General features: G+C 42.6%; 1 protein-coding gene across 1 annotated transcript; it reads left to right on the plus strand.

The window, feature by feature from the left end:
• The first annotated feature begins 1,934 nt into the window (after nucleotides 1-1,934).
• Nucleotides 1,935-10,340, plus strand: pef1 (penta-EF-hand domain containing 1). The gene is made up of 5 exons (XM_090228535.1): nucleotides 1,935-2,303; nucleotides 4,332-4,719; nucleotides 5,982-6,137; nucleotides 8,798-8,941; nucleotides 9,166-10,340. Exons 1-5 carry the CDS (start codon nucleotides 2,283-2,285, stop codon nucleotides 9,396-9,398), a joined length of 942 nt encoding a protein of 313 aa, XP_090084661.1. The 5' UTR covers nucleotides 1,935-2,282; the 3' UTR covers nucleotides 9,399-10,340.
• Nucleotides 10,341-14,367: the final 4,027 nt, after the last annotated feature.

The following is a 14,367-nucleotide window of genomic DNA, read 5'->3' on the forward strand; positions in this document are numbered from 1 at the left end:
AAATATTTTTCTTACAGAAAACCACGGAACCACCACTGCACTCGGGTAAAAATGTGCTATCTACAAACTAAAAGCATTCTTCCCGCTGTCCCCATAGAACTCTTTTAGGTTCCAAGTAGAACCCCTTCTGTGTCTAGGTAGAACCTGTGTGGGCTCCATTCCACAGAAAGTTCTATACGGAACCAAAAATAGTTAGTTAACTGTTATAAAAAAAAGTGTTCTCCTTTGATGACTGCCAAAGAACCCCTTTCTCAAAGAGTTAAGCCTGTTAAGTTTAGACCATTTCATTCTGTACTCAAACATCTGCCTGGTCTTCAAGATAACCACACAATATAGCACCACCATCTTTTTGAAGGTTTTCGTCGACCTCTGCTCAGACTTAAATAGCAGTGTTCCATGAACCGCCACCAGAGGGCGACTGTGGTATCCTCAAACGGACAAACAAGGAGACACAAGAAGGCACCCCACACTCAATTTAGATCCCAATGAGGTCTTTATTTTCATACTGTATGATCTCACTCTCATCACCATCTCTTTTTACATCTTATCGTGTCTTCTCTTGAAACTCCGCACGCACGCACGCACGCACGCACGCACACACACACACACACACACGCACGCACGCACGCACGCACGCACGCGCGCACGCACGCGCGCACACACACACACGCGCACACACACACACACACGCACACACACACACACACGCACACACACGCACACACACACACACACACACACACACACACACACACACACACACACACACACACACTACTGTAGAATCTGGTTTACGTTTCTCACATTTTAGGCGTCCATCTTCGGCCTTGGATGGATCATGTTGCAATGAGATGGGCACAGAGGTGTATGTATGTATGTACTTTCCTTTTCAGTGTGGCATAATAGCAAATTAGTTAGAACAGGAGAAGAGGGTTGCTTGTGTCTCATCACTTCTTGACTAAAAGATAGATTATAAATTAATTTGAGCTTGGCATAGTTCAACAGCTTGAAAAGCCTTCATTAACATAAGGGGAGATAGAAAATACATCCAGTAATCACTGAATGAAGTAGCGTACCCATCCCCCATTTACAATTTAATGAATCAGTTAAATAAATTATACTATAGCACATTCAATTACATTATTATTGTAGACTATATACACTACTCCTGTATCTACATTGTACAATACCGTAATCGTTGAATTAAATAGAGTACCCATCCCCATTTACAATTTTGTTTATCAATTATATATATATATATATATCATACAAGCACATACAGTTACATTATTGGAGAATATGCTACTCCCAGATCCGTAGGATACCGTTATGATATCACTGGTCTTGTCAGGAATTATTTTTTTAGGTCTTCGATCAATGTTGTATGTCGTACCTCGTTTAAGGTAAGTCAGTTAGCTTGGGGATTTGATCAAGCAACCTTCTGGTTACTAGTCAAAGCTCTAACCACTAGGCTATCTACCTCACTAGCACAGTGAAGCTGCTCCCTACATACAGACTTGTAATCACTGGCCACTTTAATAAATGGAACACTAGTCACTTTAATAATGCCATTTTAATCATGTTTACATATCTTGCATTACTCATCTCATATGTACGTATATACTGTATTCTATGCTATCTATTGCATCTTACCTATGCCACTCTGACATTGCTCATCCATATATTTATATATTCTTATTCCATTCCTCACTTAGATTTGTGTGTATAAGGTAGTTGCTGGGGAATTGTTAGATTACTTGTTAGATATTGCTGCACTGTCAGAACTAGAAGCACAAGCATTTCGCTACACTAGCAATAACATCTGCTAACTGTGTGTATGTGACCAATAAAATGTGATTTGAAAGACACACGGTAGTACGGTTGCCTAGGCTTAATTATGGCACATATCACCCCCCATAGACGAACGCGTCAGCGTGCATGCGCCCGGCCTGCCACAGGAGTCACTAGAAAGCGACGGGACAAGGACATCCCGTCCGGCTAAACCGTCCCGCTGGGGCAATTGTGTGTCACCTCATCGGTCTCTTGATTTGATGTATGTGTGTGTGTAATGACAACTGATTCATATGTTCATGTAGTTTCGGTGCATTCTCGAGGTATGACTCATTAGTTCCACCGTGATCATTTGTTCCACTCTCTCGACCCAATCAGACGCGTTGGACGTGGGTGTGGTTTTGACTGACAAGCAAAATGCGCCAATCCGCTTCGAGAAGGTGGTTGACTGTATTCTGTGCGGATACGTGGGTATCGAAGTTCTATTCGAAATGAGTTTCCACTACGGCCAGGTAAATATACCGTATCCTGGTTTGATATTTATTATAAACATGTATAATAGCTGTTTAATGTTCTGCGTCGTGATATGTCCATCTATGCGTGTGGTGTGTCGTCGTTTGAGGTGGTGAAATGAGTGGACCGCTCTATAACCTATTGACTGCTACAAAAACAAAGTTACTGCAGCTAACCTTTTAGCAAGGCGGCTATAAACATGTAACTAGTTACAATATAACCGGTTTCTGTGTTCAAAGCAGAGTGATTATACACTGGTACATTTATGAAGTAAGCATCATTTGTCCCCTGAAACAATTGCCTTTTGTTACACGGTAACTATAAGTATGCGTAGCTGGCCCTTACCCGGTAGTCGCTATCTGCTTCAGCGCCTATTGACGACAGTATCATCTGACCGGGGCGTTTTGTGTAGAGTCCGGGCGCTTGTTACGGTACTTTCACATCAGTAAGACCTCCGGTTTTCAAAAGACAACTTTTTAAAGTACTACACACTTTAATTTATTTTTTATAGAGTTAGTCTTCCCACACGGACATATCTCCGTGTTACAGTGAAAAGGGCGGAAGACCGGCGCTAATCGGCCTCTCCCAGAACACCTGGGTGTAAAACGGAAAATGTGTTGTCGCTGGAAAAATGCTGTCTGCTGTAACTCTGTTAACCGGTTAAAACACGGTGCAGCTAATGTTTCTTTTCTAGTTGTGAAATATCTTGGATGTGACAGGAAAGTAGAGGGCTTATGTTTCTAGAACCGGACCACATTGAGAATCGACTCACGTTTTAGATGGATTATTTGACTATTTTTTTTGCTTCCAGAACCAATTTGCATTTAAACAGAACATGTAAGGTTCCTTGGACTAACGTAAACTCGTACATCGCCTTGGTCCGTACAATTGCCCTTATTTTTAGCGCCCCAAAAACGTAGTACTTCCAGATCAACTGTAATGTCAATACCATTGTAAAGCACAATTTCTCCCCTTTCCAACAGAATCCATGACATGACCTAAACGCTGCCCATTTCTGCATGATTCAAGGCGGAGCCCCGTTAAAAGCGGGTGGGGAAGGGAAACTAATGCGTGATAGTGAGAAGGAGTTGTGTGTTGTTGTGTGGGAAAATAGCTCTTTTTTTTTCACTTGATCTGTCCAACTTATCACCTCATCGCCTCTAAAATGTAAATTAAAACACTATAAAGAGTTGATATAATATGTCATTACATACCTATTTGAAGGTTTGTGTCGAATTTTAATCTGGTTTTTAGGGCGGTGCCAAAGTGATCTTAGAAGTAAACAAGCAGCTTTGAGAATGATGACGCAAAAAATGACTAGGTATCCCCCCCCCCTTACCCCCGTCACTGTCCGTTTCCTGTTTGGTGGAGAGAGATTGTAATTCGTGCTGTACGTTACGACATGACACGTCACGATGTAATGGAGGGTCAGTTTTTTCAACTTTTCTCCAATACTATAGAGCCGTTACCATGTCGATCAACGCTTGAATAGAAACGTAGTTCACGCCCCCCAGATTTGGACGTCGACACAGTCGCTTACAGTCCCATTCGTTTTCTTTGTAGCCTCGTTTGAATGTTGCGGTCGCGCACATTCGTACGGAATGGGGTGAGTTTACGTTATGTGGAGTAACTTTCGACTCCTTTAGTCCAATATGTGGTATTGGGCTAAGTTTGCCCCATGCGGCTACATGTGCTTGGCTGAAGCCTAGTGCTTGTGCTTTAGTGGCCTAATGTTGCTCAATTATTGACCGGTAGAGTCCAATGCCTGTAAACCAGGCTTATTGTTTCAAGTTGTATGTAGTAGGCTATATTGGGATGACGATCATTCGTATCAGGTTATTTGTGTTGTATAGTTTGACCTTAGGATATTTAGGCAACGTGGTGATATTTGCATTTCGGCGACACAATATCGGCTCCTCGCTGTCTTTACAAATAGAAAAGGGAATCAACAGTAACCTAGGCTACTATGTTTATGATTTGTGTTTTATCGTGTTAACCAATTGAACGTCGTCCTCCCCTCTCGCCAGGGTTATCCAGGAGGACAAGCTGGAGGGGCTAACTTCCCCCGTCAACACCCACCCCCTGGTGCTCCGTACGGGGGTAGTGCTCCACCTGGTGGCCCTTCTCCCCACGGATCTCCATACGGGGGTAGTGTTCCACCAGGACAGTATGGAGGCTCTGGCCCATCGGGCTACGCCCCGTACGGGGGAGCAACCGCCCCTCCAGGGAGTCAAAATGCTGGAGGGGCTGCACCAGGAGGTCCCTACGGGGGCTATGGGGCCCCAGGACAGGGGAGGCAGGCTGGGGGAGCACCAGGGGCCCCATACGGAGGGGGGCAGACCCCTGGAGGGCCCTATGTTGGGGGGTATGGAGGACAGCCACAGGGAGGGCCCTATAGACAGCAGTCTCCAGCAGGTCAGTTACTATGTTAATAGTTTTCGCTGTGTGGTTTGGTGGGGACCAGAAGTCCTCACATGGATAATAAAACTAAGAAAACATTTTGCTGGTCCCCACCAGGAAAAAGGCTATTTTTAGGCTTACGGGTCAGGCTTACGGGTCAGGCTCACTGGTTAGGGAAAATAGGATTTTGAATGGGAACCACTGACTTGGTCCCCACAAGGATAGTAAAACAAACGTGTGATACGGACTCAGACAAGGGTTCAGACAGGGTCTCTGCCTCCATAGATTTACCTCTGTAGAGACTGACAGTCTGACCTGTAGAGACTGACAGTCTGACCTGTAGAGACTGACAGTCTGACCTGTAGAGACTGACAGTCTGACCTGTAGAGACTGACAGTCTGACCTGTAGAGACTGACAGTCTGACCTGTAGAGACTGACAGTCTGACCTGTAGAGACTGACAGTCTGACCTGTAGAGACTGACAGTCTGACCTGTAGAGACTGACAGTCTGACCTGTAGAGACTGACAGTCTGACCTGTAGAGACCTACAGTCTGACCTGTAGAGACTGACCTGTAGAGACTGACAGTCTGACCTGTAGACTGACAGGATTTAGTTTGTACCACTGAGCAGGACTTAGACTGGTAGAGTGATGACTGGGGTAATTGTGTGTGTGAAGTAGTGATATTGTCCCCCTGTGGTAGCTGAGTCACGGGGCTGATAAACAGACTTATTACCACTCCCTACAGGGACAGCATGCATCTCGGCTCAGCTTTAAATGACACTACCTCCCTCTCTCTCCTTCACTCACTCTACTCCCCCTTCTCTCCCTCTCTTTCACTCAATCTACTACCTCTCTCTCTCTCTTTCACTCAATCTACTTCCCCTTCTCTCTCCCTCTTTCACTCTTTCCCCCACTCTCTCTCTCCGTCTGTCTATCTGTGGTCCGGCTGGCCTTTCAATCTGTCAGTCTCCTTCCATCTACCAGTATTATTTGCCATGGTTATCTTTCCTATCTACTACAACCTGCATGGAAGTGTGTTTATTAATCACTGTCTTCTTATCTGATCTGGAAACAGTTCTCTCTCTCTCCCCACCCCCCTCCAGAGATGGCATGACGCATGCACAGACAAGACATTTTCCAAGGCATACACACAAACCTCAACCAAAGACTTTGTTATAATGGTTTAACCTGTAAGTCTCTTCTCGTATAACACTCATCTCTCTCTCATCTCTCTCTCTCTCATCCCTCTCTCTCTAACCCCTCTCTCCTCCCTAGGTAACATACCACCAGGGGTGAACCCAGAAGCATACCAGTGGTTCCAGACAGTGGACACCGATCATAGCGGCTCCATCACTCTAAAGGAACTGAAACAGGCTCTGGTCAACTCCAACTGGTCAGCCTTTAACGACGAGACCTGCCTTATGATGATCAGTGAGTTAAACGGGGAAGAGGGGGTTGGAAAGGGGGGGGGGGGGTTATCATTTTATCAGCCGGTGATTGTCATGCAAATAACTGTCGTGTCTCATGGTAATTGACAATTTTTAACCTCTTGAAGCTAGGGGGCACTATTTTTTTTATTTTTGGAAAAATGAATGTTCCCAAAGTAAACGGCCTATTTCTCAGGACCAGATGCTAGAATATGCAAATAATTGACAGCTTAGGATAGAAAACACCCTAAAGTTTCCAAAACTGTTAAAATATTGTCTGTGAGTACAACAGAACTGATATTGCAGGCGAAAGTCTGAGATAAATCCAATCAGGAAGTGACTCTTATTTTGAAAGCTCTGTGTTCCTATGCATCCCTATTGACTATTGAAAAGGATATCAACCATATTCCTTTTTCTATGGCTTCCCTAAGGTGTCTACAGCCTTTAGATGTAGTTTCAGGCCTTTATTTTGAAGAATGAGCGCGAATGACCACATTGTGTAAGTGGATAGGTGGGGGCTCTCAGAGTGATTCTTGCGCGAAAGAGAGAAGCAACCATTGTTCCTCCCGGTCCTAGTGAAAAGCCAACTGTCCCGGTTGATATATTATCGAATAGATATTTGAAAAACACCTTGAGGATTGATTATAAAAAAACGTTTGCCATGTTTCTGTCGACATTATGGATATAATTTGGAATTTTTGTCTGCGTTGTCGTGACCGCTATTTCCGGTGGATTCCTGGGCATAATGCACCAAACTAACAGATGTATTTGGATATAAAAAATATCTTTATGGAACAAAAGGAACATTTGCTGTCTAACTGGGAGTCTCGTGATTGGAAACATCCGAAGATCATCAAAGGTAAACGGTTAATTTGATTGCTTTTCTGATTAACAAAAGGCTAAGCTGTGTTTCGCTATATTTCACTTGTGATTTCATGAATATGAATATTTTCTAGTAAGATTATTTGACTGTTGCGCTATGCTATTCAGCGGTTGCTGACGACAATTCGCCCGGGGCCGGGAGTGGTGGTTCTAAGAATTAACATAAACACATTTAGCATCTCCTGGCTTCTTACAAGCCTTTTCTTTTTAAGTCTAATAAATCCATGTAAAATAGCCTGCACCTTCACAGTACATTTATTTTAGACCGGTCTAAAGAAGTATGATATGAAGGAAAATGTCCTGATCTCACTATGCCATATGGCTGTGGGCGACACTAGTTCATTTAGCAGACAAGATTTGCTTAGAATTCCGTGACATTATTTTATAGTATGAAGAATACAATTGAACAAAGCTGAATAAAATATAAATATTTTCTCTAAACGATTTGAGGTAGTGCTCACATGCGGCTATTCTGTGTTGAGTGGTAAACAAAGAAATAGGTCCTCCTATATGCTTAATGCTTACAGTTATTAATATAATTTGAGTTGTTCTACAAATGTTGGACTATATGTTTTTGATTTTTAATACATTGTAAGGCTGCCTGATGAGACTCTAATGATGTTGTGAAGAAAGTCGCTTGAAAAGGCATGAGCTCTGCTTTGTTTTGTTTTTTGCGCGGGCTGTACACACTTCATCAGTCTCTCATTCACAATTTGACTAGCACATGATAATGCCTCGAATTTCACGGCGGCGTCCCCTTTTGTGGCCGTAATGCACCCTAAAAAAACAAAACAATACATGCCTGTTTCGGCCCGGAGTGCTGCGTTGTGCCCTTCTCCCTGAGTGAGCTGTGCAATCTGAAGTGTCTCTCACTCGCATGGCTCTCCGTCACGTGATCGGGTCTTTCTCACAGGCTACAAGTGAAGACAGACACATCAGGGACGTAACTGTGCGCATCCTTACCCAATTTATATAGATTTTTCTATTGTGTTATCTCGACTGTACGTTTGTTTATGTGTAACTCTGTGTTGTTGTTTGTGTCGCACTACTTTGCTCTATCTTGTCCAGGTCGAAGTTGTAAATGAGAACTTGTTCTCAACTGGCCTATCTGGTTTAAATAAAGGTGACATTAAAAAAAATCTGAGGTGCATACTGAAGATATTGGAAGAAATCCACATTTTTCTTTTTGTCAACAAGATGAGTAGGCCTAACGAACAACAAAAGCACTAGCTTTTCAATCAATCGTCAATCTACTGTCCCCCATAGTAGTGCTGGGCGGTAATACCGTATTTTAGTATAAAGCATTGATACAGGGACCGGTTTGAGTTCTTACTTTATCTTATTCACCGGTATTTGAATGTTTGGTTTGTTAAATGTGATACGCCATGTGTAATGTCCATTTTTATAGTTTACTTCGCTACCTGAGTCATCTCTCTCCGCTCTTTCTCTCCGTGCCACTTTCCACACAGACCTAGCCACGCACCCTGTCTCTCAATGAGCACATTTGATTATACCCTTGCCGTATTGACTCCATACCCTTCTGTCATAGACTATTGACTCATCGCTGGGTTTTTACCAACCAACGTTTTCCCATTCACTAAAGGACATCTGTACTTTTTCAAAGAACATAAATGTACCTGACAGTAACTCTCGAGGATGAGAGAAGAGAAGAAGCATGGTCATTTTCTACAAATCACCTGGTGTGGTTACCAATACAACCCTAATGTTGTCAGCTGTAGACCTGCTGTGAATTCATGTATTTTCTCTCCTGTTTTATACCAGACATGTTTGACAAGACCAAGTCTGGCCGTATCGACCTGTTTGGGTTCTCAGCCCTGTGGGTCTTCATGCAACAGTGGAGACAGCTGTTCCAACAGTACGACCGCGACCGCTCCGGCTGCATCAGTGGCACTGAGCTACACCAAGGTAAGGCGTGTGTGGATGGGGCCTGTGTTCAGTATGAGGTGAATCTTTACTCCCACTTAAATATAATTTTCATTTTGACGTCCCCAATGACGTGACTTAGTGAAAACTCTCTGTGACGACAATGTAAGCAGAAGACATTTTGATTGATGGAGAAAATGAAATAAAAACATTCTGTTTGTCTTATTCTATGGGTCTTTGTCCTCCGTCTCTCTCCCCCCCTCCAGCCCTGTCCCAGATGGGATATAACCTGAGTCCCCAGTTCACTGAGACGATAGCAGCTAAGTACGCTGTGAGCTCTGGGCGTCCTGGTTCCCTGCAGCTAGACTCTTTCATCCAGGTGTGTACACAGCTACAGAGCATGACGCAGGCCTTCAGGGAGAAGGACTCCGCCATGACGGGAAACATACGCATGAGCTACGAAGACTTCCTCTCCACCACCGTCAACAGGCTCATGTGAGAGGGACAGATGGTGATAGTCACCTCCCCAGTGGTGGCTGGTGACACTTTACATGGGGTGGGAACAGGCTTTTATAGTATCATCTTTTTGATTTACTCCATTCCAGTTGTTATTTTGAGCTGTCCTCCCTTCACCAGCCTCCGGTGCCAGCCACCAATAATAGGCAAAAAGGGTCCACCTAAAGCCAACACCCTGAAATCAAGATGGAGGACAAATGAGTCAAACTGAGGATGAGGAAATGGAGGAGACTAGGGGAGAGGAGGAGATACAATTAATCACTCTCTTCGTCTCTCTGTGTGTGTGTGTGTATCACACACAAGGGTATGGAGTCTATATATATATATATATATATATATATATATATATATATATATATATATATATATATATATATATATATTCCTACTGCAGACCTGCTCACAAGCATCCTTAATATGTCAACTCCAGGACTTGATTTGCATGATGGAACTTGATGTGCCATTTTAACCTCATGTGTAGTGTCAATCTCATAGGGCCAGTTTCCTGAACCAAGATTAAGCCTCATCCTGGACTACAAAGCATTTTCAGTACAGATTCCCAATTGCCAATGCTTTTTAGTCCAGGGCGAACTCTTAATCTTGGTCTAGGAAACCGGCTCAAAGTATAGCTGGGTATCAGTTACATTGCATGTATGACACTCGGTACACTCGAATAATGCGCCAGAGCCAATTTTTTAATAATTTTGACAACATAGCTTTACTCCAAATCACTACCGTATCTGCTGGTAGCTGTGATGGTTATGACTGTTGATGATCACCGTTGCACATTGACGCACAGTTATATTTCAGCCATTGGATAGTTCAGGACCAATCTGTCTTTGAATTATAATTTTTTTTAAATTAAATGTATTGTTTACTGCCATAACTTGAAATTGTATTCTAATAAAGTTTTCAAAACTTGAAATGCAATTTTTTTTTTTTTTTTAATGAAATCCCATTGGAGCTAAGGCACCATTTAATGAAATCCCTTTGGCGCTAAGGCGCCATTTAATGAAATCCCTTTGGCGCTAAGGCGCCATTTAATGAAATCCCTTTGGAGCTAAGGCGCCATTTAATGAAATCCCTTTCGTATTTCTACTTTTTTTCCTCTTTCCTCCTACGGCTTGGTATGAAACGTAGCCATAATGCCACGGCACTCACTATGCGCTCAAACTATTGATGGTTGCTAGGCAGCGCCCATGAACCATCCTCCTGCCAGTTCCAAACTTTGCAAGGACACTTTGCCCATTTTTTTATTTATTTTTTGCATATCCCACCACTAAGCATGCACTGTTTTCTGAATGACCCAAATATTGGAATAAAGTAGGCTAATGCAATTGAAGGCATGTATCAAATGTCATTCAGTCTTTCTGTAATAAATCTGAAGCGATAGCCTATCCGCCCGCGTGTGGTCAACTACACTGATCAAATATATAAAACGCAAAAAGTAACGTTTTGGTCCCATGTTTCATGTGCTGAAATAAAAGATCCCAGAAATGTTCTATACTAACAAAATGCTTTTTCTCTAAAACGTTGTGCACAAATGTGTTTTCATCCCTGTTAGTGAGCATTTCTCCTTTGCCAAGATAATCCATCCACCTGACAGGTGTGGCATATCAAGAAGCGGATTAAACAGCATGATCATTACACAGGTGCACCTTGTGCTGGGGTCAAAAGGCAATCTAGTGTGCAGTTCGGTTACAAATCAATGCTACAGATGTCTCAAGTTTTGAGGTGTCATGCATTTGGCATGCTGACTGCAGGAATGTCCACCAGAACTGTTGCCAGAGAATTTAATGTTAATTTCTCTTTCTTCTGGAAGCTGAAAATGTCCCAGTTCTTCCTTGGCCTGCATACTCACCAGACATGTCACCCGTTGAGCATGTTTGGGATGCTCTGGCTCGACATGTACAACAGCGTGTTCCAGTTCCCGCCAATATCCTGCAACTTCGCACAGCCATTGAAGAAGAGTGGTTCCACAGGTCACAATCAACAGCCTGATCAACTCTATGCTAAGGAGATGGTTCGCTGCATGAGGTGAATGGTGGTCACATCAGATACTGACTGGTTTTCTGATCCACGCCCCTTCTGTGACCAACAGATGCATATTTGTATTCCCAGTCATGTAAAATCCATAGATCAGGACCTAATGAATTCATTTCAATTGACTGATTTCCTTATATGAGCTGTGACTCTGTAAAATCTTATGTGGCATGTTGTTTTATTTTTGCTCAGTATAGATCATTTTATTTTATATTTTTGCTGGGGGTGGGGGGGGGCTCCTTTTGATAAATCAATACATGTCAGATTTTTAGTTTAGGCTACAATTTAAAAAAAAGGCTGTGGAAATGTTAGCTAACTTGAGGTGAGTGCTGCTCATGATCATCTTGTCTAGTCGGCTCATTAATTACACGTTGCCATGTTGTGTAGTTTTAACAAGGGTCATTTATTTTTGCTCTTCAGTCACTTAGTAACCGAGGCCCCCGACAAAAACACTTGACTGGTCTGACAATCAATGTGATTTTGTTTCGACGGAATCTCTGTATAGGCCTTAGTTTTCTGTCCGGGCTAATACGTGGAGGTGATGGAAGCTAATCTATTCGTTTGCTCATCTAGCTCTGCTCAGAAACAGTCAGCATGCTATAATGTAGCCTAAATCAAGTATAGGCATATTTTTTGCTTCATCGCGTATATAGGCAACTCCAAACCCCTGCGAAGGTTATGAAATATGAAGCGCGTATATAGGCAACTCCAAACCCCTGCGAAGGTTATGAAATATGAAGCGCGTATATAGGCAACTCCAAACCCCTGCGAAGGTTATGGAATATGAAGCGCGTATATAGGCAACTCCAAACCCCTGCGAAGGTTATGGAATATGAAGCGCGTATATAGGCAACTCCAAACCCCTGCGAAGGTTATGAAATATGAAGCGGGACACATGCTTTTGAAAATAGGATTGCTATTCTTTTTTAAATTATTATGATGATGACGGTAAGACCCTATGCCTGCTCCCTAACAAAGTGGAGTGAGGATAGGAAAGAGATGAAACATGGATGACACAAATATAAGCATTGGATTGGGCTCTGTTTTGAAACAACTTTTTGTTGTTGTTGACATTGTTCCAGTGACAAGTTGTCAAAATGTTTTTTTCTTCTTCTGTTTATATTCCATTTTATTTTTACTATAAAATACTTTGTGTTGACTATTATTGGGTAGATGAGTCTTGTCTGTTTTAATGAACAATTTCATTTCATTTGGATGCACAGAGCCATAACATTGGCCTTATTCAACTAAAAATATGCTATTCTTTTCACAATTATTTTGTTAGTCATTTTTTTTATTTTTTTTTATTTCACCTTTATTTAACCAGGTAGGCAAGTTGAGAACAAGTTCTCATTTACAACTGCGACCTGGCCAAGATAAAGCAAAGCAGTTCGACACATACAACGACACAGAGTTACACATGGAGTAAAACAAACATACAGTCAATAATACAGTATAAACAAGTCTATATACGATGTGAGCAAATGAGGTGAGATAAGGGAGGTAAAGGCAAAAAGGCCATGGTGGCAAAGTAAATACAATATAGCAAGTAAAACACTGGAATGGTAGATTTGCAATGGGAGAATGTGCAAAGTAGAAATAAAAATAATGGGGGTGCAAAGGAGCAAAATAAATAAATAAATAAAATACAGTAGGGAAAGAGGTAGTTGTTTGGGCTAAATTATAGGTGGGCTATGTACAGGTGCAGTAATCTGTGAGCTGCTCTGACAGTTGGTGCTTAAAGCTAGTGAGGGAGATAAGTGTTTCCAGTTTCAGAGATTTTTGTAGTTCGTTCCAGTCATTGGCAGCAGAGAACTGGAAGGAGAGGCAGCCAAAGAAAGAATTGGTTTTGGGGGTGACTAGAGAGATATACCTGCTGGAGCGTGTGCTACAGGTGGGAGATGCAATGGTGACCAGCGAGCTGAGATAAGGGGGGACTTTACCTAGCAGGGTCTTGTAGATGACATGGAGCCAGTGGGTTTGGCGACGAGTATGAAGCGAGGGCCAGCCAACGAGAGTGTACAGGTCGCAATGGTGGGTAGTATATGGGGCTTTGGTGACAAAACGGATTGCACTGTGATAGACTGCATCCAATTTGTTGAGTAGGGTATTGGAGGCTATTTTGTAAATGACATCGCCAAAGTCGAGTATTGGTAGGATGGTCAGTTTTACAAGGGTATGTTTGGCAGCATGAGTGAAGGTTGCTTTGTTGCGAAATAGGAAGCCAATTCTAGATTTAACTTTGGATTGGAGATGTTTGATATGGGTCTGGAAGGAGAGTTTACAGTCTAACCAGACACCTAAGTATTTGTAGTTGTCCACGTATTCTAAGTCAGAGCCGTCCAGAGTAGTGATGTTGGACAGGGGGGTAGGTGCAGGTAGCGATCGGTTGAAGAGCATGCATTTAGTTTTACTTGTATTTAAGAGCAGTTGGAGGCCACGGAAGGAGAGTTGTATGGCATTGAAGCTTGCCTGGAGGGTTGTTAACACAGTATCCAAAGAAGGGCCAGAAGTATACAGAATGGTGTCGTCTGCATAGAGGTGGATCAGAGACTCACCAGCAGCAAGAGCGACCTCATTGATGTATACAGAGAAGAGAGTCGGTCCAAGAATTGAATGTCATAATGTTTCTTAGGACCTGCCTACGTTAATTAACAATGAATTTATATTTTAATGGGTTTATTCAAATAGAAGCCCACCCACATCTGCGCACCACCACTACCACTTGTCCCCGCCATGCGCATGGGAGATATGAACGATGTGTGCAGTCAAGAAAATGGTTAAAATCGGCCTGTTTGTACGAGGGTCATATAAATATTGCCCAATTGTTTTGTTGTTGAGGCTAAATACCGTAAAATCAGTATCATATTCATATTGCAGGCTTTCAGCAAAAAAACATTTACAGTTTT

Source organism: Oncorhynchus mykiss, chromosome 30 (assembly GCF_057628025.1).
Source record: "Oncorhynchus mykiss isolate SJ-2025 chromosome 30, ASM5762802v1, whole genome shotgun sequence".
Classification (NCBI taxonomy): Eukaryota; Metazoa; Chordata; class Actinopteri; order Salmoniformes; family Salmonidae; genus Oncorhynchus; species Oncorhynchus mykiss.